The sequence below is a fragment of the Carya illinoinensis genome, chromosome 2, assembly GCF_018687715.1.
Source record: "Carya illinoinensis cultivar Pawnee chromosome 2, C.illinoinensisPawnee_v1, whole genome shotgun sequence".
Classification (NCBI taxonomy): Eukaryota; Viridiplantae; Streptophyta; class Magnoliopsida; order Fagales; family Juglandaceae; genus Carya; species Carya illinoinensis.
The window spans coordinates 30,115,603-30,140,265 of record NC_056753.1 but is presented as its reverse complement, the minus strand read 5'-3'; the positions used below and the strand labels follow the sequence as shown (position 1 = coordinate 30,140,265).

General features: G+C 38.4%; 3 protein-coding genes across 6 annotated transcripts; 2 read left to right on the top strand and 1 right to left on the bottom strand.

The window, feature by feature from the left end:
- The first annotated feature begins 354 nt into the window (after positions 1-354).
- LOC122300801 lies at positions 355-4,854 on the top strand. Of its 2 annotated transcripts, none has more exons than XM_043111693.1 (6): positions 355-736; positions 1,972-2,166; positions 3,050-3,166; positions 3,308-3,457; positions 4,066-4,124; positions 4,440-4,854. In XM_043111693.1, exons 1-6 carry the CDS (start codon positions 512-514, stop codon positions 4,573-4,575), a joined length of 882 nt encoding a protein of 293 aa, XP_042967627.1. In that variant the 5' UTR covers positions 355-511; the 3' UTR covers positions 4,576-4,854. The 2 variants fall into 2 exon arrangements, with proteins under 2 accessions (XP_042967627.1, XP_042967628.1); XM_043111694.1 differs by having other exon boundaries at positions 603-736; positions 1,946-2,166.
- Positions 4,855-5,684: 830 nt separating this feature from the next.
- On the top strand, positions 5,685-12,466 carry LOC122300798 (type I inositol polyphosphate 5-phosphatase 12-like). The gene is made up of 11 exons (XM_043111687.1): positions 5,685-6,846; positions 7,382-7,634; positions 7,919-8,732; positions 8,826-8,950; positions 9,131-9,215; positions 9,536-9,701; positions 9,803-9,840; positions 9,935-10,202; positions 10,444-10,567; positions 10,636-10,996; positions 11,813-12,466. Exons 1-11 carry the CDS (start codon positions 6,018-6,020, stop codon positions 12,149-12,151), a joined length of 3,402 nt encoding a protein of 1,133 aa, XP_042967621.1. The 5' UTR covers positions 5,685-6,017; the 3' UTR covers positions 12,152-12,466.
- A 212-nt stretch (positions 12,467-12,678) lies between these two features.
- Positions 12,679-18,001, bottom strand: LOC122300799 (ankyrin repeat-containing protein At5g02620-like). 3 transcript variants are annotated; one of them, XM_043111688.1, is made up of 4 exons: positions 16,925-18,001; positions 15,285-15,694; positions 13,100-13,997; positions 12,679-13,012 (listed from the first exon to the last, which is right to left on the bottom strand). In XM_043111688.1, exons 1-3 carry the CDS (start codon positions 17,442-17,444, stop codon positions 13,143-13,145), a joined length of 1,785 nt encoding a protein of 594 aa, XP_042967622.1. In that variant the 5' UTR covers positions 17,445-18,001; the 3' UTR covers positions 12,679-13,012; positions 13,100-13,142. The 3 variants fall into 3 exon arrangements, with proteins under 3 accessions (XP_042967622.1, XP_042967625.1, XP_042967624.1); XM_043111691.1 differs by having other exon boundaries at positions 13,142-13,997; XM_043111690.1 differs by having other exon boundaries at positions 12,679-13,997; positions 16,925-17,692; positions 17,772-18,001.
- Positions 18,002-24,663: the final 6,662 nt, after the last annotated feature.

The window sequence follows — 24,663 nt, the reverse complement described above, 5'->3', positions numbered from 1 at the left end:
TGTTAAAAAAATGATACAGCCAATCATATTAATAAAATACATAAAAATAACTATACATAATATTTTTATTAATTTATTGTGCAGTAGCATCAACTCTGTTAAATATAATTTTGGGTTTCGGCTATAAATTATTAAATTGTAAGTTTGATGTTCAGTTATCATGTTGTGAGATTTCCTTTGTCCCTTTTCTTTTGGTATAAAATTTTGAAGGGTAATATTTACAAGTGAAACAATAAAGAACACAAAAAGCACATGTGAAAAGCGAAACTCATTTTTATCTTAAATTCCTCCGAAACCTTTCATATCTCGGACTATATATTATATCCAAATGTTCCAACACCAGGGACCAAAAAAAAAAAAAAAAAAAACGCCCTATTTTCTGTGTAGCTCTCTCGCTTTCTCTCTCTCTCTGCGACTATATTTTCCTTTGAGAAAAAGAAAAAGAAAAAGAAAAAGAAAAGGCTGACCAAAACAGTTTTGAGTTGGGAATAGAGAGCCTGAAACTGAAAGAATGACTCCACCTTCACCTTTGAGACTGTTGTCGCCTCTAACCACGACCGCCACTTCTTTATCTTCCCCTTCTTCACCGGATTTTTCGTGCAAACCCCTGAAAACCCTTTACTCTGCAAGCCCCAGTATCAGTCTCCACCCTCCCTCTTCTCCTTCATCCTTATCGTTTCTTGGTTCTCACCACAGATGTATTCGAAAACACGGACATTCTCTTTCCAGACCACCGGTATCTCTCTCTCAGAGTAGGCCAATTTAAGAGTTGGATATCGTAGTTATTTTGGACGCATAAGTTTGTAAATTTTGTAGCTTTGGCGAGTTTATTATCCTTAGCTATTGTCTTGATTGCATAGGCTGTAATGGGTCTATGTTCATTCATTGCATTCTGTTGTCTCTCTCTCTCTCTCTCTCTCTCTCTCTCTCTCTCTCTCTCTCTCTCTCTTCCATCTGAAATAAATTTTTTATCTGCTAATTTATAATGAGGATATGAAAAATTGGGTTTTGTTTTTCTGAGCGATTGAAGGTTCACGGTATTTAATGCGCACTGTCTTTAATATGTATGGAGTTACGATAATTAAACAGGTATTGGTTTTATATGTTCGACAGGCTGTTTATTGCGACTTGTTTAATCGTTCTTGGTTTGAAGTTAGGATATCCGTTGTTGTGTTCTTTTTGCATTTTACGTTCATATTGAGGAATTCCTATCTCGTAAAACTCAAATTGATAGTTTAAGTCATACACACGTTCTTGGACTTCTTCCCTTCAAAAAAAAATAAAAAATTAGCACTTATAGTTTTAGATGTGTTGTTGATTGTCCTAGAGTATGCCTCATTAAGAAAATTGAAATTTCGATACTTAGGTAGGAGAGAGAATCACAAAGATGAGAGTGGTGGGTTTGTTTACTCAAGGCATGATGGACTGAGTTATTAAAAAGATGATTTTTTGGGGGGTGGGGATGGGAGACGAGAAAAGCATTGTGCACTAAACTATTGTTCAGCAGATTATCATCATCATCATCATCATCATAATCATTATTATTGTCATCATGATCGTAACTTGTTCAATCAAGGACAACCCAAGATGGTAGATTTACTGTCCTGGTGAAGCTTACCAAGTCATGGGCCTTAATGTATCTGCATTTATGGCACAGTTGAGAATTCTCTACATCTGGAATGTTAATACCTATAAGTTTTCTTTCCATATATGAACTCTATCCAAACAGTTGGAGATGTAATTATGTCTTTATTACAATGCACAATAACTTACAGGGATGAATCAGGCTCCCCTTTAAACTTTCTTGGTCTGGAAATGATCAGTTTGATAAATGGCTGTAAGCCTATCACTCCACTATCAACGTGAATCAAAGCTCATGTTGGCTTTAACCTGTATGATTATCACTCTTATGGGCAGTAGGTTTTCACTAATCATTTACTATCAGGGACTCTGTTTTATGTACTGGTATAGTGGCTTTGTGGACAAGTGAGAAGAGATCAGGACATGGATAATTGGAAATGTGAAGATGAGAATGTGATCCGCATGTTTGGTTCAGATGAAGAGGCTGGCAATCAAATTCCAACACAAGCTCAATCTATTGTAGAAGGATCAGGGGCAGTTCTGCTATCAGAGTTTAAACCTGTTCCAGATGTAGACTATTTACAGGCATGTAATTATTGCGTTTGAAAATGTTTCTTCAGTTAACAAATTCTGTTATTTATTTTCAGTCAATGCCCCTGGGATTAGTTGGGATGCTGTTCCAGACACCCCATGCCAATCAAAAAGATAAATTCCAGTCAATTTTTTGGGGTAGGGGGTTATTCAAAATGATTAGATGACTTTGATGGTATGACTTTGAAATGATTACAAGTGGAGGCTTGCTTTTGCATGAATCTTTTTAAAAACTTTCAAATTGGCCTAGTTTATCACCCCATAATCTGGCACTGACATTTTCCTAGGTAAACAAGTATTTTGGCCGGTTTATGCACCATTTGAACAATTGATCATGATTCCCCCACCCCTACCCCCGTGGGGGTGCAATAAAGAAGGGGACACTTTAGATGGCGAATGAGATGGGTACAGGGGTAGGACCAGAATAGGTTCAGAATGAGTTAAAGGAAGTACCCAAGGCTTCCCTGCCCCAAATAGGGATGTAGATTGCCTCTTTTGTAGACACATGTGTGTTTGGTTTAGGGTTCCTTACCTGCTGGCTACTTCTCAACCTCATACACTATGCAGTTTATCCTCCAAACCAACTCTCTCTCTCTCTCTCTCTCTCTCTCTCTCTCTCTCTCTCTCTCTCTCTCTCTCTCTCACTCATGTGCATAATCAAATGGAAACTTTGAGTTTGACCTCATCTAGGTGACAGTGGTGAGAATGAGAATCCTAAAAATTCCAGCACTTATCCAACCATCCTGCCCCTACCCAATTATTTATTAAGTCACTAACCACACCTAGTTTTCTCCTTTGTGCTGATTTTACAGTACCTAGAATTTGTTCTCAAAATTTGAGTTCTTTGATCATTCTTTTTTTTCCCCAATTTGTGCAGGAGTTATTGGCCATTCAACAGCAAGGGCCAAGATTTATTGGCTTTTTTGGGACACGGAATATGGGGTTCATGCATCAAGAACTTATCGAGATTCTTAGCTATGCTATGGTTATAACTGTAAGATGCTGTAATTTAAAGCCAGTGTATCCTGTGTGTGGCTTTGTGGGTACCCACTGAGTACATCAGATATTTGTATACTGTATGTTACTTATTTGCTGCATCACTCATGCTATTTCTGATTTGCCGTATAACTTGCAGAAAAATCACATTTATACGTCTGGAGCATCTGGAACTAATTCAGCCGTCATCAGAGGTGCTTTAAGAGCCGAGAAACCAGAGCTACTTACGGTGATTTTGCCTCAAAGTTTGGAAAAGCAATCTCCTGAGAGCCAGGAATTATTGTCAAAAGTAAGGGTTTGGTTATATATATGCATCACGTTCATCCTTCATCTATTGCAAACAAATCGTTTAACCATTAGCTTTTTCATGGTTTCTAAACAAACCATCAGATAGACAAAATACAAATTGTCTCTTAATTACTTGGCATTGTTTCTTACCTGATGTGCTTGATCAATATTTTTCATAATTTCTTGAAGTAAATTTCTTCGATAATTTATATTTTTCCCGCAATACCTATGAAAAAATAATCAAATTCTAGATTTGTTGCATTATCAATACTAGCCTAAAAAATGTAGTACACCACAAAAACCTACACACTGAACATCCCTACTTGGACAATAAATACCGTAATATATAGTGACTGTTTGACTTGAAATTTTGTTAACAACTGCAGAAAAGTTTTGTCAATCAGGTACTATGGTCTTGACTTTTCTAAACAATTCTTAGATAGTTTAGTTAAACCTATCAAAAAAAAGATAGTTTAGTTAAAATTGAGAGGAAAAAATGGACACTGTTGGGATAACTTTTTGTGGCATTTGCTGTACTTGGGCTACGCCTATTTTCTTGTATCAATAAAATTTTGTTTTACCTATAAAAAAAAATGGTGATATTTGCAGGTGAAGAATGTGATAGAGAAGCCTCACAATGATCATCTACCTCTGATAGAAGCCAGCAGGTTTGTAATAGCTCTGTTCTTTCTTTCTTTTTTTGGCTCCCACTATTAATATTTCAATCAAGAAACAAATGAATGAATCTGAACTTATTGACGGCCTCTTATATTGGTTGGTGCTATTTTGCATTCTTCCCGTGTACTGTAACCTGCCAAAGTTGCATGTTGTAAGATATCAGTTGGGCAAAACCTGAGAGCTGGATTTCACATAAGTGGGCAAGCTCTGTGCAACATTGATCAAGCTCTGAGTTTCACAGGAATTTATAGCTTATATATATATATAAGTAGGAAATTATAGCTGTTTTTATGGTGAAACTGCAGGCTGTGCAATATGGATATCATTTCACGTGTACAACAAGTCATTTGCTTTGCATTCCATGATAGCAGGCTGCTTATGGAAACATGTCAAGAGGCTAAAAATATGCGGAAGATTGTGACTCTTTTCTACTTGGACTAAGAGCAAATTCATGCTCATTTTCTCTATTGTTTGTGCTAGAGAAGTAGGCTTCTTTATTATGGTTTGTAAAATTAGGAGATGGAATGAGACACAGATTTGTTTTCGTTGTAAATCACAACAATAAGGGGACAAAACCTCCCAGCTTTTCTTCTATGGAAAGAGGTTATTTCCTGTTGGTTCTATATATCATTAATAGGACACAAACTATTACAGATGTATCAATTCAAATGAATGCTAATAATGCATGCTGCGTACATGCAAATATATTTGATTTGTTCAGATTCTTGCATGGTCCGAATTGCCAATGCCATGCATACAGTTTGAATAAGCCTAGAACATTAAATTCTTATGGCAGCAAAAGAAAACACAAATATTATGGTATTGTACGTTGATCCATCCTTAGCATCATTATGAAATGATGAACATGTTTCTGGGTTGCAGTTGGGTAGTTGGACTTTGTACAAACAAGTTAGTTGATCACTTTAAGGGGACTTCATAGTTACTTCTCTTCATCTCTCTCTCTCTCTCTAGAATTATACATTTTTTTTCTAAAGAAAATAACTATTCATTAATACTCAAAAGTCATAGTACAAACAATCTAATATATTCATACAGATGAGATTGGTGGGTCCTTTTCACTGTGAAAATCTAATAAGCATGGTGGAATTTTGATTAAGGGTATGCTTTCAATTATATTGTTGGATGCTGCCGATTTCATAATTGCATGCGCACATCGATTTTGCGACCAATATATTTTTTCAACTTTTCAGGATTCAAAATTGTCCAACATTAGTCTTGTGTGTCTTTTAATGTCATTTGCTTTAAGAATTTAGAGGATATAAATTATTATAAGGTGGTATAATTTTTTTGTCCTTTATTAACTTTTATAAGAAAGGTAGAAGCTGAATTGGGAGTAGAAAGAAGATTAACTTGAATTGAATTGAATTGAGATTTATTTTATAATAAAAGAATTTTATAATTAATATATTATATTATATTAAGTTGGGTTAATTTAAAAATATATATAATCCTTTTTTATAAAATAATTATTTTTTCCTAAATTAAATATAAAGAAGTGTAGAGAAAAAAATGAGGGGGGTCTCGGGAGGCCAGGTACGTTCAAATAACGAACGGGGAAATGAAACGAAGTATGGACTGTGAGACGAAGCTGCCAACCGAAACATTCTGGAATGAAACGTTCCTGTCCGTAAAGCTCCCAGAACGCCTCGCCTTACTTCCCGCTCTTCTGTCCAACTCTCCCCTTCTCCCGGATCTCTCTTTAGACGCTTTCTCTCCCCATCTCTCTGTCTCCCTTTCTCTTCTGGTTTTGTTCCCACCTCTGCAACTCTCTCTCTCTCTCTCTCTCTCATTTTCTTTCTTTCTTTCTGGGTTATGGTGAAACCAATCTTCTTTTGATGATTGTGTTTTAAGATTGAGTAAATATGGATGATAAAGACAATAACAGACTTATTGAAGACGACGAGAGGGAGGCCTTGGCTGGGTTAAGCGCTGTCCCGCCGCCCCGAAAGATCCAGTCTCATAGCCAACAACTCCGTGCTACCTCTTCTCATAAACGTCACGCCCATGTCCGCAAGCACAGCCTCGAAGAAGTTCAAATCCCCAAAAGCGTAGAGCACCGCCAGGGCCCCAACTATGACTCTTCTGAAGAGGACTTCTTCATTTACTCCTCCTCATCCACCACCACCACCACTTCTCCTACTGGTGAGAGGCCAGACCAGAACCTCTGCATGGAGGCTGCTCCCGATGACTACCGGCAGTTGCAACCATTACCGGAGTTCATCGGGAGCGGCGGCGCAAGTGGAATATTTAAGGTCCCGACTCGTGCACCGGTCCATCCTGGCCGCCCGCCATGCCACGAGCCGAGGCCTCACCCGTTGAGAGAGACTCAGGTGGGCAAGTTCTTGAGAAACATCGCGTGCACGGAAACGCAGTTGTGGGCAGGGCAAGAGAGTGGAGTGAGAGTGTGGGAATTCGAGAACACGTATGATCCCGGGTGCGGGCTTGGTGGGTTTGGTGGGAGGGTGAGGAGGGGTGATGAGGATGCGGCACCGTTTCATGAGTCTGTGAACACGTCCCCTACGCTGTGTTTGATAGTTGATAGTGGGAATAGGTTGATTTGGAGTGGGCATAAGGACGGGAAGATTAGATCCTGGAAGATGGATCAGCCTTTGGACGATGCGCCATTCAAGGAAGGTCTTTCGTGGCAGGCGCATCGTGGTCCTGTTTTTTCAATGGTTTTGACATCTCACGGTGAGCTTCATTACCATCAGACGACATCTCTCTGTTTATTTATTTATTTTGTGTTGTGGTGTTTGGTGTTCCGGGGGGGGGGGGGGGGGGGGGGGGGGGGGGGGGGTGTTTGTGTGTGCAGTCAAAGTTTCCAGCCATGATATGAAGTGATGTACATTATGATTTGAACGAAGTGTTCTCTGTTTTTTCTATCTAGTAGAGACTAGAGAGGATCTATGAAGCATTGCCATTGGAGGCTATCTCCTCGCAAGACATTAATGTTTCTTACTATACTAGTAGGTTCACCTAGTTTTTTTGTTATTCACTTTGACCTGCTGTTTGCTGATAGTCTGCACCTTTCCTTTTTCGTGGACAATCATGATAAGTGATCTCTATATGACATTATCATGCTGATGCTCCATTGCTAGTAGAGATTATAATTTATTACTTGAGGTACCTTCATTAAAGAATGCTAAAATTCGAAGTGGTTATTGCGCTAATGCTTCTAATTATTCACCCTCGTTGTTTTTAATTATTTATGTTGCTTTTGATCCAGGTGATCTGTGGTCAGGTTCTGAAGGCGGTGTTATCAAGATCTGGCCATGGGAATCCCTTGAAAAATCTCTCTCTCTAAAACCAGAGGAAAAACATATGGCTGCTTTACTTACTGAGAGGTCATTTATTGACTTGAGAAGCCAAGTCACTGTTAATGGTGCCTGTAGTTTATCTTCTCAAGATGTAAAGTGTTTGGTATCCGATCATGTTAGAGCTAAAGTTTGGTGTGCTACTCTCCTATCCTTCTCGTTGTGGTATGTGCCTCTTTTACAGTAGCATGTTCATTGGATTCTTCATATCGCTATAATTTGGAAGTATAGAAATTTATACACGGTAATTTTGTGCTTCTTTAAACCCTGTAAAATTTTCAGTGGGGTGACTGCATGGGTAAAAAAATGAATGTGGAATTTCACTTTTTCAAAGTTTTGAATTCTTATGGGAAAAATATGTCAATTCAAATTTATTTATTACTTGTCAAGAAATTCTTATGATATCACAAATTACATCCCGAGCATATCAAGAGTTGGTGTTACCTCAGGGATGCTCGTACAAGGGAGCTTCTAAAAGTATTTAATGTGGATGGTCAGCTAGAGAATAGAGTTGACATGCCGTCAGTGCAGCAAGATCAAATAGTAGAAGATGAGATGAAAATCAAATTTGTTTCCCCGTCAAAAAAGGAGAAATCCCAGAGTAGTAGCTTTTTGCAACGGTCACGTAATGCTATAATGGGAGCTGCAGATGCTGTTCGTCGAGCTGCAAAGGGGACAGGGTCATTTGTAGAAGATGGTAAGAAAACGGAAGCACTAGTGCTAGCAGCTGATGGAATGATTTGGAGTGGGAGTACAAGTGGTTTACTTGTGCAGTGGGATGGGAATGGAAATCGACTGCAAGAATTTAATCACCTCCCTTGTTCTGTCCAATGTTTTTGTACTTCTGGGACACAAATTTATGTAGGCTATGTGACAGGTGTTGTCCAAGTATTGGATCTTGAGGGAAATCTAATTGCAGGATGGGTTGCTCACAATGGTCCTGTGATAGATTTGGCAGTTGGAACTGATTATGTTTTCAGCTTAGCTACTCATGGTGGTATACGTGGATGGAACGTGACATCTCCTGGGCCTCTTGACAACATAATACGAACAGAATTGGCAGCAAAGGAGCTGACATATACCAAACGAGATAATGTCAGAATCTTAGTTGGCACGTGGAATGTTGGTCAAGAGAGAGCCTCTCATGACTCACTTAAGTCATGGTTGGGTTCTGTTGTATCCGACGTAGGCATCGTAGTTATAGGGTTGCAAGAAGTAGAGATGGGTGCTGGTTTTCTTGCAATGTCTGCAGCAAAAGAAACCGTAAGATCCTCTTGACTTCATTGTGATTACTGTGTGTATAATGTATACCAGAGGTATATATTCATTTCCTTGCCGCTACTGTTTCAAATGTAGGTAGGACTGGAAGGGAGTTCTGTAGGGCAATGGTGGTTGGACACGATTGGTAAGGCCTTAGATGAAGCAACAACTTTTGAGCGAATGGGTTCTAGGCAGCTAGCAGGCTTGCTTATTTCTCTTTGGTAAGTAATTATGATGCGAACATTTTGGATATTTAGGATGTAATTTCATGAGATTAGATTTGTATTTTAACTTCCCTTTTCTTTGACGAGGCATCCTCCTACCCAGCCCCCTGAATGTCCTTGGGGTTCTGTCCTGTACTGATTCCTTTCCTATTTAATGACTTAATGCGGTTCACTTAGGGTGAAAAAGAATCTTAGACCATATGTCGGGGACGTTGATGTTGGAGCAGTTCCATGTGGCTTTGGTCGGGCAATTGGTAACAAGGTTTGTATGTATCTTTTTATAGTACTTATTTGCCATGCATAGAGCAAACAATCAGCAACTTCATGTGTACCATCCTATTCGGAATGAGGTCAAGGGTTTAGTTCGGAATGAGTTTGTGCGTTCTGTTTCAAAAAAGAAATGGTTGATTACATTTTTCTCCATGAATGACCATCCTATTCTTGCTTAGATTGATAAACTTTGACACGGTGCAACTTAGTTCCCATTTTTAAGTTTCAGTGTCAATTATCTCTTCTATAAAATAGCACTATTAATGTGCTTTCAATTTAATAACATTGGCTTGGCTGCTATTGTCCAAACAGGGAGGTGTTGGTGTGAGAATCAGAGTATATGACCGGATAATGTGCTTTGTAAACTGCCACTTGGCCGCACATCTGGAAGCCGTCAATCGTCGCAATGCTGATTTTGATCACATATATCGAAATATGGTCTTCAGCCGCTCATCTAATCTACTTAATAATGCATCCGGTATGCTTCCACACCTGTTTTTTAGTGCTCTCTTGTGTGCTCCATATATCTATTTTGGCAGCTTTATCCTTCTGGCTTACTGGTGGTTTTCACTGGTGCAGCTGGTGTTTCAACTGCTGCTCAGCCTCGGAATACAAATGTATGCCGGTCTTCTAATTGACATTCTCTTGCCTTTTTATCACTTTTATTTTTACCTTTATTGTCTAACAGTTAAAAGGCTTTTGCTTTCGTAGGCTGGGAGTGGCAACTCTGAAGAACCAAGGCCTGAGTTATCTCAAGCAGATATGGTTGTATTTCTAGGGGACTTCAATTACCGCCTTTTTGGTATATCTTATGATGAGGCAAGGGACTTTGTTTCGCAAAGATGCTTTGATTGGCTCAGAGAAAAGGATCAGCTGAGGGAAGAGATGAAAGCTGGGAGAGTTTTCCAGGGAATGCGAGAGGCACTCATAAGATTCCCTCCAACATACAAGTTTGAGAGGCACCAAGCAGGTTTAGCAGGTACGAAGTAGAATCAATTGTGTGAGTTTCTGCATCAACTATGCGTAGTACTTGGTTTGAGGATTGGATACATGAGCCTAGGCTTTTTTTTTTTTTTTCAGATACAAAATTTGAAATAGATCAGTTCTCTGTCTAGATATCATTGGAGTGGTGCTGATTGACATTGCTTTGAATGAGCTTTTCCGGTCTCCTTGGGTTTTCATGAAGTATTAATTTTTAACGGGTACTGTGTTCTTTACAGGATATGATTCTGGTGAGAAGAAACGCATTCCTGCCTGGTGTGACCGAGTAATATACCGTGACAATCGATCGGCTTCAGTGTCTGATTGCAGTTTAGAGTGCCCTGTGGTCTCATCAATTTTACAGTATGTTCTCTGGTTGGGTTGCTTGCTTTTGTCTTTTTGGTCTGTTTGTAAACTTGACTTTTTGGCAGGTATGAAGCATGCATGGATGTGACCGACAGTGATCACAAACCTGTCCGGTGTAAATTCAATGTTAGAATTGCTCATTCTGATAAATCTGTAAAGAGACAGGAGTTTGGGAGAATTTTCAGATCTAATGAGAAAATCAGGTCTATTCTTGAAGAATTAAGTTATGTTCCTGAAACCATTGTGAGCACCAACAGCATAGTCCTTCAACACCATGATTCCTCCATTTTGCGAATTACCAACAAATGTGTCAAGGATACGGCTACATACAAAATCATTTGTGAAGGCCAGACGAATTTCAAGGAGGATGGAAAAGAACCTGATTGTCACCCAAGAGGTGGCTTTGGCTTTCCCCGATGGCTTGAGGTATTGTGTTAATGCCTTTTGGCCGGATAGAAATTTCACTGCATTCCAGAAAATTTAGCTTCCGAGTTCAATAAAACCGCAGATTGTTAATCGTCAATGCCCTACAACAACTTAAGACCCCCCTCCCCCCAAACAACAACACACAAAACAAAACAAAAAAACAAACTTGTACTTTGCAGCTAAAAGTATGTTTTGGACTCCAGTCGTGATTGCATTCTTGATTTATAAATGGCATAGGAGACATTTATCAATGTATGACACGGCTGAAGAATTTCTACAAAGCCAAAATAACCCCATGCCAATAAGGTACTCTTATTCAGAAAGTTGTAAGATGACCAAAAGTGTCAAGGAGAATTAGGTGAAGGAGGCTTTGGTCCTGTATTTAAAGGAATGCTCCGAAGTGGCCAACTTGTAGCTGTAAAGATGTTAAAGTAAACCCAATGCTAATGGACAGGATTTTATCAACGATGTTGCAACAATTGAAAGGATTCACCATGTTAATGTAGTGTTTAGCTTCTATCTTCTTCCCAGATCCTGATGCTGTTATTGGATATTTATCTGCATGCATATACTCACTTGTGACACATTTTGTAAAATATGCATCAATGGAAGAATGATTACGATAAGATACATGTTTTCATATAATTACCCTTTAGATCATAAAAGGCTTGCATGTATTTTATATATCTGTTATTTCTTCTTGTACCCTCTTTAAGTAAATATGGCTTATACGATTTAACACCATTGATCATTGTCACAAGGTGGTTTTGTTCCTTCCCTCTGATTAGTGTTTGTTCTTGTATATGTTTGGAGTAGGTAACCTCAGCAGCTGGCGTAATTAGACCTGAAGAATTTGTGGAGGTCTCAGTAAATCACAGAGACGTCCTTACCCTAGAAGAGTTTGTTGATGGCATCCCACAAAACTGGTGGAGTGAAGACACCAGAGACAAGGAAGTGATCTTGGTCGTAAAAGTTCGTGGCGGTTGCTCAACCCAAACACATAGTCACCGAATCCTGGTTCGTCACTGCTACTCGGGTCAGACAATCCGTATTGACACGAAGTCCAACATTTCTAAAAAGAATCAAGTTCCAGTTCAACGGCCTGAATTCCGGCAACAATCAAGCACTTTCTCTAATGTGGTTGACGACTTTTAAAATTTTAAAAACCTATGAAGCAAAACAAAGAGAAATAGTATACTGCAGATACATATGCATCACCTGGGAGAGTGCTTGGACCAGAAAACTTGATGTAAATACTTCTTTGGGAGCCTGCTTGCCAGATACAATCATCTTAGAACAAGGTTCGATTGTTGACAATTATCCATTTTATTCAATTACTTGACCTCAAGCTTTTAAGCCAAAGCGCATGTAATTTTGGACAAATGATCCATTCGAAAATGTGTAAAGCAAAATGTACAAGCAACAATTCAGAGCTGTTTAGTTTCTTACAATTACTAATATGTTCTCCAAGCCTCCACTGGATGCCATGCCAATGCTCTTTGTAGAAACAGGTACAAAAAATACTTGGGAGCCATTGAGCCAAAGCCAATTAATTGTGTTACGTTTTCGCTAATGTACCGGATTAATAATCTTGCTATTTTCGTTCAGGAATAGTAGTCGATATTTTCCCAAGAAATCAGCCAAATTTGGAAGAGAGGAGCAAATAAACATCATAAGGCAGATGCACATAAATAGATTATGTATAAACTCAAAAGCAGATTGTTGAGTAGGCATTAGTTGTTTGCACCTCAGGCTGCTATTTAGCTTCTTACAAATTCTATCAGGATCTCTAAGATATACGTTGATTACATATCTAAAATCAAGGCACTGTCAATGCCGTAGAGGACCCATCAGGAGAGGAAATATGAAGTTTTCATGTGATCATGTGAAGATGCAAAGCAAGCACGAAATAACAAGTTGAACGGCCTCAATACCTTCTCCCCTGGGTTTGCTGATGCCAGGTACTTGTTTGGTTCCATATCTTCATATACGCTAAGGAACCCTCAGCTCGGGGTCCTACAATAATAAGATTCATATGATTGGTTACTATACCAGGAGGAACAATGATTGTGTTAAGATATAAATTGAGGAATATTAGCCCACCCAATCCTTCCAACTTCTGTGCTATATTTCTCCTCCACTGACCTCAGAGTGCGTACATCCTCTTATATTCACTGTTCAGAATCTCAGGTTCTGATGCCATAGAGAATGAACGAGATCGGCTCTCAGCTTTCCTTATGTTCCTCAATTTTTTCTCCTCCATTCTATGTAAGATAACACAATAGCACATTGAGCCAATGGTCGTGAGCATGATTGTACAACCTATTACTGTAGCACACACAGCAAGCCATCGGCCATCTGAGCCAACCACTACAAATGTCAGAGAAATGAAGGCAGCTGAAATGAAGAGACAAGCCAGCCACATTAGCTTGTTAATCACAAATACAAGCTGCCTCTTCGCCTTTGGTTCTATCACAACCACAGATGTCTGGACTACAACAACAGCCAGGGAGATAAATAATGCCAGGCTATCAAACACAAAGAAGACTAGGAAAGCCGCTTTTTTGGCTATATGGGCTTGTCCAAGTGAGGCATCCTTTGTTTTCTCCTCAATATACTGGCCAGGTACAGTAAAGATGGCTGCAAAAGCAACAGTAGCTATGAGAACAGCAACAATGGTTGCAGAGTTTATAGCATTGTTAAGACCGCTAATGTGAAGCTTTTTTAGCCTCTTTGCAATTTTTTGGACCCTGACGCCAGTTTGATGGGTCTGTTGAAGTTGTGACTGGACATCGTGCTTTATGTCACTGACAGTCTGCTTAAGTTGCTTTGCTGCACTTGGAGGTTTTCCTTGGTCCTTAGAATTGGTGGCTCCTGCTTCCCTTAAAATGGAGACAAGTTCTGCCGTTTTATATTTTTCAGCAATATCAAGTGGAGTCTCTCCAGCCTTGTTCATTGAATTGATATTAATACCCTCAACTGATAACAAACAACGTACATTCTGCAATGACATGAAGCCAAATTTCCGTACTGTGAAAAGCTGAATGAAGTTGGAACATAAAACTAAAAATTAAAAAGTTCAAGAAGAAGAAGAGGAGTGTAGGATATTCATCATCTGGTCAGACAGCTTTCCTTTAGTTAAAATCCTAGTCATAGGGGGGACCCCATATGTTTCTCCTTTGTCAATTTACTAGGATTTTGTAAGATTCTCCCATCCTCAATCATTTAAATTTTATGATCTGCTGATCAAAAAATTCTACTATTATAAAGCAACTCCCAAACATAGGAAATGCAATGTTCATGAACATGTTATGGACTTAACACATGCACACACCCGTGCAGTGGGTGTGAAGTACCAAAACACATATTGTCTTTGATTGAAAAAATTGCAGGTTTAATTACTTGTCATTACTAAAGACTCAACAAGTATCTCAATCAGAGTGATGATGAGTTTCAAATTGAACGACTTCATATTGTTGGCTGAAAAACCATATCAAAATATTGCTGGCTCAACTTGGAGCATTGGAACAGTCAACCAAAAATGTATATCCCAACTCCTGTGTCCTCCAGGAATTAGCTTTAAACCCCAATGCCAATCTAATTAATTTGACAACGAGCGTTCTAGATTTGAAAACAAAGTTTCCAATCCCTGAAATATGGATAATGCTACATTAAGCAATTGGTTTTAGCATCTAAGCCTGATATTGGTTGTTATATGCATAGCAAGTTGATAAATTTGCTTGAAACTATCAACTGGCTTGATGGTCTCCTTCTATAAATAGGGGATAGATCTGGTACTCCAATGCCAAAGAACCAGGAAAAAAGGTCTAGCATTTTACATAATTCTACTATCTTGCTTATGGATTGGAACATTTCCCAAAGCAATGGGACTCACTCACTCACATAGAAAGCCAAACCATAAATTATTTGCAAAAAGGAGAAAAATATAAAGGGAAAAGTATTAGCATGGATATTCAATGGAGACGGAAGCCAAATCTTATACTATTATCATCTACCTAAAATAACTTTTGGAAAAGAATTGAAGGACAAAGGCAAAGAAAATAAGGTTCCATCTTGTTCGCCAGAACATGTTTTGACTTCATTTGAGCTCAGATATCACAGGCACAAGAATTCTTCCCCTGGCAAGTGACACAAAACCAAGTTTTGCATTTGTGGAATTGTCAACCAATTGATATGATTATTTGTAAGTAACAGAGCATATTCACCATATGGAATTATATAAAATCAAAAAAGAAAACATTTGAAAGAGGGAGAAATGAAGAAGCACCTGAACACGGCCCTTATTTGTGGCAATATGCAACGCTGTGTTTCCCTTATTATCCTCCAAACTCAAAACTGATGGGTCAGGCTTTATCAATTCCAGCACAATCTCCTCATTTTGCCCTTTCACAGCCATGTGCAAGGCAGTTTGGCCTTTCTTATCAGTCCTAAAACCAGTACTTGGATCTTTGTTTAGTAGAGATTTCACAACCTCCAAGCGTCCCATCCTGGCTGCCGAATGAAGTACAGTCTTACCATTATTTTTAGCTATCTTAACAAGGTTGGCGTCAGTTTCCAAAAGAAGGTTGACTATCTCGATGTGCCCCTGAGTAGCAGCTGTGTGTAAGGCAGTTGAATTGGAGAGATCTGTAGTCATGGCCAAGTTGGGGAATATGTGCAGAAGTTCCTTCAACACATCTGAAAGATTTTATTTTTCCCTTGATCAGAATAGAGAGAGAAATTTTTCAAAGAAGTAATAGCCTATAACAATTGTCCATTTTCTAACGCAATATCCACTTATCTAGTTAAGTATTAAATATTGTAGTCTTATTGACTGCATGAATTATTAAATAAGGAAAGATGGCATTGCACATCCAAGCATGCAAACTTGCACACCATTATTCTACGAACACACACACACAGGCCTTTCACCAAGCTATATATCAATCCTAAGCCATATCAGATTCCAAAAATTCCAAAATGAGAAGGTACATAAATGAAGAATGTGTAGTTTAGTCCGTTTAGAACATGAGGATGATGAGACCTCAATTACTAGGTATGCCATATCATCCATTTTATATTTTCCAGCACCCTTTTTGCCTTAAGTGTACATGATAATGACTAAAGGAAGTCTCCGTGTTTTCATTGCATCAAAGATAAGCATACTAAAGACAATCAAGGGTATGTTTTTTCCCCTGAGAATGCAATCAATTAAGTGCTAAAAGAAATAAAAGGATTGACTACCCTTTAAAAGTCATGTAAATCAAGCAAATAAAGAAAACTTAAGAATGAGGAGGGAAGATCAACAAAGACTGTTTACTTTGGTGGAAAATGAATGTTCTGATGCTTTCGGTTCAGGCTAAGAAGAATTGGAATAACATGGAATTAATAAAATAAGAATAATCCATGGAAGATGGTCCCAACATGTCTATGGTGGTGCATTTGGAGGGAGAGGAATGCAAGAATTTTTGAAAATCAAGAACGATCAATGGATGAGCTTAGAAACTTGTTTTTTTCTACTTTACTACATTGGTCGATTGTAATTGATTTTCATGGCATGACCTTCCATGAATTCCTTGTATCACTAAACTAGCACACTTGGCACTGCTCTTGTACATGTCCCGTATAGTTTGGCTCGTGCCTACATTTTTTATCAATATATATTTGTTTACCAATCAAAAGCTAAATAAAATAAGAAGCATCAACAAAGTTCCAAAAAGATAATCGTGAGAAACCAGAAGAAAGCCAATTTCATTCACACATGAATGTAGAGTTGGAAAAGCATGTCAGTTGTACATGATTGATACCTCGCTGCCATAACGGTTAAGCCATTATGTAACAGCCATAACTTTATCTAAAGAGTTTTAGTCGCCAAATTCCTTACAACACTGAACGGATCAAAAACAGGCAATCGGATCATATTCTTACCAAGATGACCCAGCTTTGTGGCAACATGGAATGGATCATAGCCGTTCCTTGCAGTGATAGATGCAGTTTGCAGGTCCAAATGTGTCAACATCTCACCAGCAATTGAAGCATGCCCATTCTCTGCCGCAACATAAAGGGGAGTCTCCCCCTCCTGGTTCTGCTTTGCCAACAAATCCTTTGCCTCGTTACCATCACAATTCTGAAGAATCTCTCTCACTCTACCTAAGTTCCCCGCCCGAGCCGCCAAATGAAGGGGCGAATCGCCTCTTTTTCCCGGAGAGTCCCTGGTCTTCTTCCTCTCACCATTTATGAAACTCAGCTGCTTCTCCATCACTATCCGAAAGCTCTTCTGTTTCTCCATAAATCCCCGAAAGCTTTTCTGTTTCTCCATAACCCCTCTAAAACTCTGCTGTTTTTCCATTGCCCCCCGAGAATGAGCCTGCTTTTCATCTACCCCGCGAAAACTCAGTTGTTTCTCCATTTTAACGCCCTTAAAGCTGCTCTGCTTCTCCATGATCATCCGCAAATGTTCACTGAACTTACGGCAAATCCGACATAAATAAATATTCTTGTATGTGGCAACCTATTTCTCCAGGATCAGAAAAAAAGTACCACAGAAATCTCGATGTCTTAACACAACTTGACCAGATGCATCAACAAAAATGCTTCTTTTATAGTTGGAATTCCAGTTTTCATATTCAGGAAAGAAATACCTATCCAAACTGAACGTAGCCCGTGATAGAAATCAAAACCTATATTCTTCAGAAACTGAAAACAAAAGAAACAGAAACTCAGAAACTGGACTGCAGCTCCGACGGTCACAAAAACTAGAATCAATGTTCTGTACCTTGATTTTGAGCTCTACAACAAGATTTTTTATGTTCAAAAAAATCCCAGTTCACACTTCCACAGAATCTGCAAACCCAAGAACTGATTTCCACAAAGTGAGAACGCATTCAGCAGATCAGGAGCTCAGAACCTGAGATTTTCTGAGACAAAGTTAAACTGAGAGAACATCAGTATTAGACCAAGCCCATGTTAGATATCCGTGCTATTAGATACCTCGCCAACTTCGATCATTTGGCAATGGATTATTTATCTTTATTTTTATTTTTAAATTTAAAAAATATATTTTTAAAATAATTTATATTAATTTATTTATATTTATAATTATAAATAATTATATATAATTTTTATTTAAAAATAAAGACCTTATTTTCCTTCTTTAAATTATATTTTATTATTTTTTTCCTTCTAATTCTCTTTTTTTCTTTATTATTTTATTACTATTTAATAAAAAAATATATAATCTAATATAAAAAAAATTTTATATTTAAAATTAATTTTTAAAAGATATAATTTTATATATAAAGATAAAAAATCTATTATCAATACTCTTACAAATTTTCCGGCTAGTGCCTAGTGCTACAGCAGTGTGCCGAGAAAAAAAGAAAAAAGAAAAAATCCGCAAGAGTGTTGCATCTGTTTTAATAAAGCTACTTTATCAAAACTGGCTAAAGATTAAAAAAAAAAAAATTAATAAATAATAAAATAATAATAATTCATTTTCTTCATTTAATTTTATCGTACCATATCAACTTGAAATTTTAAAAGAGAATAAAACCAAAAACATTGAAATAAAAAAGGTGGTCTCCTATAAACTGTTAGGTTAAAACGTTGGGTTTCTCAAATGGGTTACCGCTATCACCACCGAGAACTGCGAGAAGTGTTTCGAGAGTTTGATATTTAAAATAAATTTATAAATTCATTAAAAATAAAATTATAAATTTATTAAAAAGTACTTATTTAACTATATTCAATAAGAGAAAAGATAATTAAATAAAAACAAATAAATCAATAAAAACTCTCAAAAAAAATTTTTTCTCAAATTTAACTCGTGTTTGTGAGTTCATTATAATTGAGAAACAATCTTATTTTATTTTATCTTATATTATCTCGTCATTATAATTTTTTAAATAATTTTAAGTCTTTAAATTTTAAAATAAAAATAAAATTAAAAAATAATATTTTAATAATATTTTATTTAACTTTTAACTTTTATCCTAAATTTATCTCATTTTAACTCACTTTCCAAATCACATTTAATTCTATAAAAGAAAATTATTAAATATACTTAAGAAAAATTTATAAAAATTTATTTCTCTACATGTTAATTATTGATATGTTAAAATTTATTAAATTAAAAATTAAAAAAAACTAATAAAATTAATCTTAAAAATAAAAATATAAATACACGTAAGATAACTATGCTATGAAAATATATTAGGTGAGATAAAATGGCAGGGCCTGGAGGAACGTATTAAAGTTTCTTTGCCGTATAAAAATAAAAGTTGTGGGTATGGGGTCAGGGTGGCATCTGAAATTATTCGGCCGCCATTGTCCTCTACTTCACAGCAGAGGCGAGTGGCTCCCACGCCACTCAAAGTGGGATGAGATATTATGGAATCACGATTCACGACAAATCTATCTCCACCGCCCATCCCCCGGCTTTCAGATGTCTTTTTTATTAATGATAATTAAATTAAAGATAAAAACAAAAACAAAATGTATTATACAATTAAAAATTCGCTATCTTATACCTAAAAAATAAATTATGTTTTTAATTTTTAATTTTTCAGTGATATAGGATTTATGTTATATTTTTTTTAATATTATTCTGATCATATGTAGATCAGACTCCCTTTTAATAAATAAATATAATACATAAAATATTTAATTAAATGATAAAATATAAAATGTTTTGTTATCATTTTACATGATTTATGTTGGAACTTATAAATATATAATCCACCAAGTTAACGAGAGAGTCAGAGATTATTGAGGCATAAATTCTTCTGCCTAAACAGAAGAAAAAATAAATAAAGATTTGAGACATTTTCCCATGTGAAAAGAATAAAAAAATAAGTAAAAAGATCAAGAATCAAAACCAATCATGAAATGGGAGTAAAATGGTCGATCTGGAGTTTGCTGAAGTACGTGATAAAGGTGCACGCTTATGAATAAGAAGAGAAGGCAAAATCTTCTCATCCACACATATGACGTGGCAATCGGATTTTATCAATTAAATATAAAAACATAAAAGTCGGCTCAAGATTCTCCGCTTTTGTTTCTTTGCGTGTAGTCTGTGTTGAAAATTTGATGATTGAAAAAGCAGTGGTTCTACACAACACTACACCTAGAGGGGGGTGAATAGGTGTAATCTAATTTTTATGGCCTTTTTGAAAATTAATCAAACAAGCAGATAATAAATGAAACAAATAACACAAATAATCAACACATGATTTTGTTCACGGAGTGGAAACTCATTTGAAGAACCTCTTCAAAATCTAAAACCACTCCGGGTGTAAGACACCACCTCAAATCCACTATAGAAACTTTAGTTTGTTACAACCAATTTAGAACACTCACAAAACCTTTGTAGTAGCTAAACTTGGCTTGCAACACCACGAGTGACCCACTCGATCTCTACACGCATGTAGTGTCGGAACTCCGACCTTCCTATAGCTTCCCACGAGAACCTCTCGATCTCTGCATCAACGGCAGCTCCGGACTCTTCCGGCCAACAGCAATGTCCACTTCAATGGACTCAAGTAAAAGCTGATTTTTGTGTATGTTGTGGTGGAGAAATGTTTTTCCAAGAAAGAATCAATCAAATGGGGGAGAGATTGCTTTAAGATGTTCTTGGAGGCCCTTAGGGTTTTTGCTCTGATTCTCCACACTTAGAACAGAAGCCATGCTGTTCTATTTATAGTTCCCATCAAATGAGGCGCTCAAAACCCTACATTGTGAGTGATCTGGAACATTGGCTCGAGCGAGGTGTCGAGCGAAGGTCGAGCGCCGAATTCTGCCTAAGTTCGCTCGAGCGCCATGTCGAGCGAGCATCGAGCGGTCGACTCTGCCTGAGTTCGCTCGAGCTCAGTGTCGAGCGATAGTCGAGCGAAACACTCTGCCTGGGTTCGCTCGAGCTGTATGTCGAGCGAGGGTCGAGCGGTTGAATCTGTCCGAGTTCGCTCGAGCTGCATGTCGAGCGAGGATCGAGCGGTGCAATCTGCCCAAGTTCGCTCGAGCGCTCTGTCGAGCGAGGGTCGAGCGAAGTTGCTTCTTTTGACCAATAATGAGCACACTTCAAGCTTTCCGCAACGACACTTATTACAACACTCTTTTACACAGGTTTTCACAAGAATATGCCAATACACTCATTTTTCCCTCAACAATCTCCCCCTTTGGCATTTCTGTGACAAAACCTCTAACCTATACATAGGACCTAATCCTAGCACACCCAACTAGATCCATATTCTTGAACATGTTGAAATATTTCTGCACACGCTTAGCAAACGGTTAAACATACCCATTCACATATGCACAAAAACGTATTTACAATTCTCAAATCATAATTCTCAAATCAAATCATAATTAGAAAAGAAATACTTCATTAAGCAACAAATCAGAAGTTCAAGAAACATTAGTCAAACAATCAGCAGCTAACAATAAATATAAACCAACAGAAATAACCAAAAGCTGCTGTTCCCCCAACACAAAAAGAGTTTGTACAAGTAACACTCCCCCTGAGTTAGTACTACCGTACTACTCCCCCTCAACAATCTCCCCAATATCTCCCCCTTTTTGTCACAAGAGGCCAAGGGTCTCAATCATCACCATCGACATCCTCATCATCCTCATTGAGCTGCCTCTCAATGTCGTTGAAGCGTTGAGTCACAAGTTGTTGCAGATTATCAACTTTCACCTCAAGGTTGTCGAACCGGGCGTCAAGGCGAGCCAGATACTCAAGTACCTGCTGAAGACTAGGCTCCGACGAACCGGGAGCCGAGGAAGATGGCTGAGAGCTGGATGGAGCCGAGGTCGACGGCTGAGAACTAGATGGTCGGGAGCTCGAAGGCTGAGAGGAGGGAGCGGGAGGGTGCTCAACACGGATAGGCTGTGGAGTTGTGTGAGCACGACTGAGCTGGACCGTCCTACGACCAATAGGAGCCTTAAGTGCAATTCTAGGCTCCTGAGGATGGAAAGCAACGGATTGGGAGAGAGCAATTCGGGTGATTAAACACGGTAAAGGCAAACCAGTCTGTGTTTTGGAGGACCGATACGCCTCAATAATAACCCGACATAAAAGACTTCCTAGATCAATGGAGGCACCATTGATCAAGGCATACAGCAGACGGGCACGGTCAAGACCCACATCACTATTATGACCAGTAGGATCTAAGTTCGTAAGAACAATCCTACTCAGAATGAGGTGATCGGGGGTAAAACGAGCAGTTGAAATAGGGGATGTCCCTTCCCAATTACTATCTCGACCACACAGACAACTGGCAATGACTTGTGGACTGGGAGAAGGTGTCCGTGAGTAAGGAAACTCAGGATAATGCTCACGAGGGACATTTAGCAGAGTCGCTATCATGCCCGGAGTGACTCTGAAAACGACATTCCGGAGACTGACTTCAAACGAGTCATCAACAGATATGTCATGAATATTGGAGTAAAACTCCCTAACCATCTCCACAGAAGGAGTGGGATGACCAGTGGTCAAAGCCTGCCACTGACGAGACTCGAAAATACGTGGAATGATAGTCTCGGTAAGCTCACCTAATGTCACTTCACGCTCGACTATCGGAGTACGATGCGAGAAGTTCTGAGAGTATAACTCTTGGGCTCGGGCACTATGGAATTGACCTTGAACGGGTGCAGGGGGGTTTTGGCGAGGACGAACACGTCGAGACATGGTGTCGGCTGTAGACAGAGTCAAAGACGTTAGACAAGGCTAAGGCAATGCAAAGACGTGATGAATGCATGCATGCTGACGCAACAATGCCAACTGACAATGCAAGACTCGGTGCATGCCCGATGTCACTCCTCATTTTTCAAAACAATATCAAATGCCTAAGTCAATGTGTCCCATATGCATGCTAATGCCTACTCATGTGAAAGACCAACATGCATGCTAATGCCAACCACATTCATGACACATATGCAATGACAACTCAAGCCATTTTCAAGCTAATGCCAACCCATTTTCAAGCGGAAGCCAAACCTCATGTATGACCCATGTGCATGCCAATCCTAAACCAAAATGCCTTCAAAACATAATGCAAACTTAGTGAAATGATGTCTCAAACCTAGGATAGACATGAAATAGGTATGGGAACAATGCTATGCCAATGCATGTTGAAAAACCAAAATCAAACTTCATTGAGGCATTTTGTCGAACACTTGGAGTGCATCCAAGTGTGAAACTCGGCCAAAACTCCATGGGAGTTTCAAAAAAACTCCTAAATACAACCAATCCCAACAATGGCTATACAATAGCCTCAATAAAACAAGATAAAAGACAAACAATCGAAGAAAGACTCTCAAACACCCAATCCGAAACCCAAATGCATAACAACACACGGAAAAACCCTAAAATAAAAGCAACAAATCACGAAAAACAAGAGAGAAAAGGATTTACCTTGGTTTGAGGATGATTTCGGGAGGAAAACACTTGTTTAAACGAAGAAATTTGAGAAAAGGAGGAGGAAAATCGCACGGGAGGGAGAAAGAGGCACTGTGCTCGAGCGGCTCGAGCGGCGCTGGGTTTTTATACCAGGCGTTCGCTCGAGCGAACTTAAAACCCTCGAGCGGTTGTCGAGCGGTTGTCGCTCGAGCGGGGTCGAGCGAGTGTCGAGCGAGACCTCCAGAAAAACACATTTTGCCCAGTTTTGAGGCACACAACACTCACATGACTTGGACAAATACTGGGAATGTCAATTTTCACACCAAGAGTACATATCAAATGTAGAGAAGCATCATATTCCCATACAACACGCAGTTTAAAACAAAGTATCACAAGTAATATAGACGTGCGTGTTTAAAACGGTCCTTGCTCAATCAAGAAATTTCAACCGTAAGGCGTGAGTGGGGTTGGGCTGAACATGAAACCATAGGTGCTTGGGAAGCTCATTCAATACACAGAAAGTCAAACCTAATGCTGCTAGGACCTGAATCTTTCTGTTTAAATACTGGTCTCAGTATGTTCAAGAAAACAGAAAACTTATTCTGTTTTTCACCCTTTTTTTTTTTTTTTTTTTTTAATTTCAACTTCACTTTTTCTTTTCCTTTTGAGATACATATTTTTGCACAAATGAACCATGATGAGGTCATCTAGCCCGTGGTCAATTCTGTATGAAGATAGAGCTTCCTACCACTTTTGATTGCCTCCCCAATAAACTCACAAGTGGTGAAATGTCAATTGACCGAGTTTGGAGTGAAGTGTGTGATGCCAGTCACAGATTACACGAGATACTCATGTTCCAAACCTTTGTAAAATATAGATATATGATACAAATCTCAAAAGACACATGCACTTAGATTTTAGAATTAACAACCCCACTATCATATAGCCCAATCATGAAGTGCATGTACGAACAGCAAACAACGACAAAGAAACTAGACAACAACAAACAAGAAAAATAAACAACAACAGAATAAAACAAAAATGCATGTAATGTATGTAATGCATGTAATGCATACCTGTCAGTCTACAGCACCAAAACCATGTGTGGCTCGCGTCTTTCCCTTTTGGATGATCCACCTTGGTATCCATTTCTTTGAGAAAGGCTTTTCAATTTTCTTGGTGTGCCTCTTAAGCTCAAAACAGTTTGGTCGGATGTGACCAATCTTACCACAATGATGACACACGGGGCTTGCTTTGTGAGCTCTTTGTC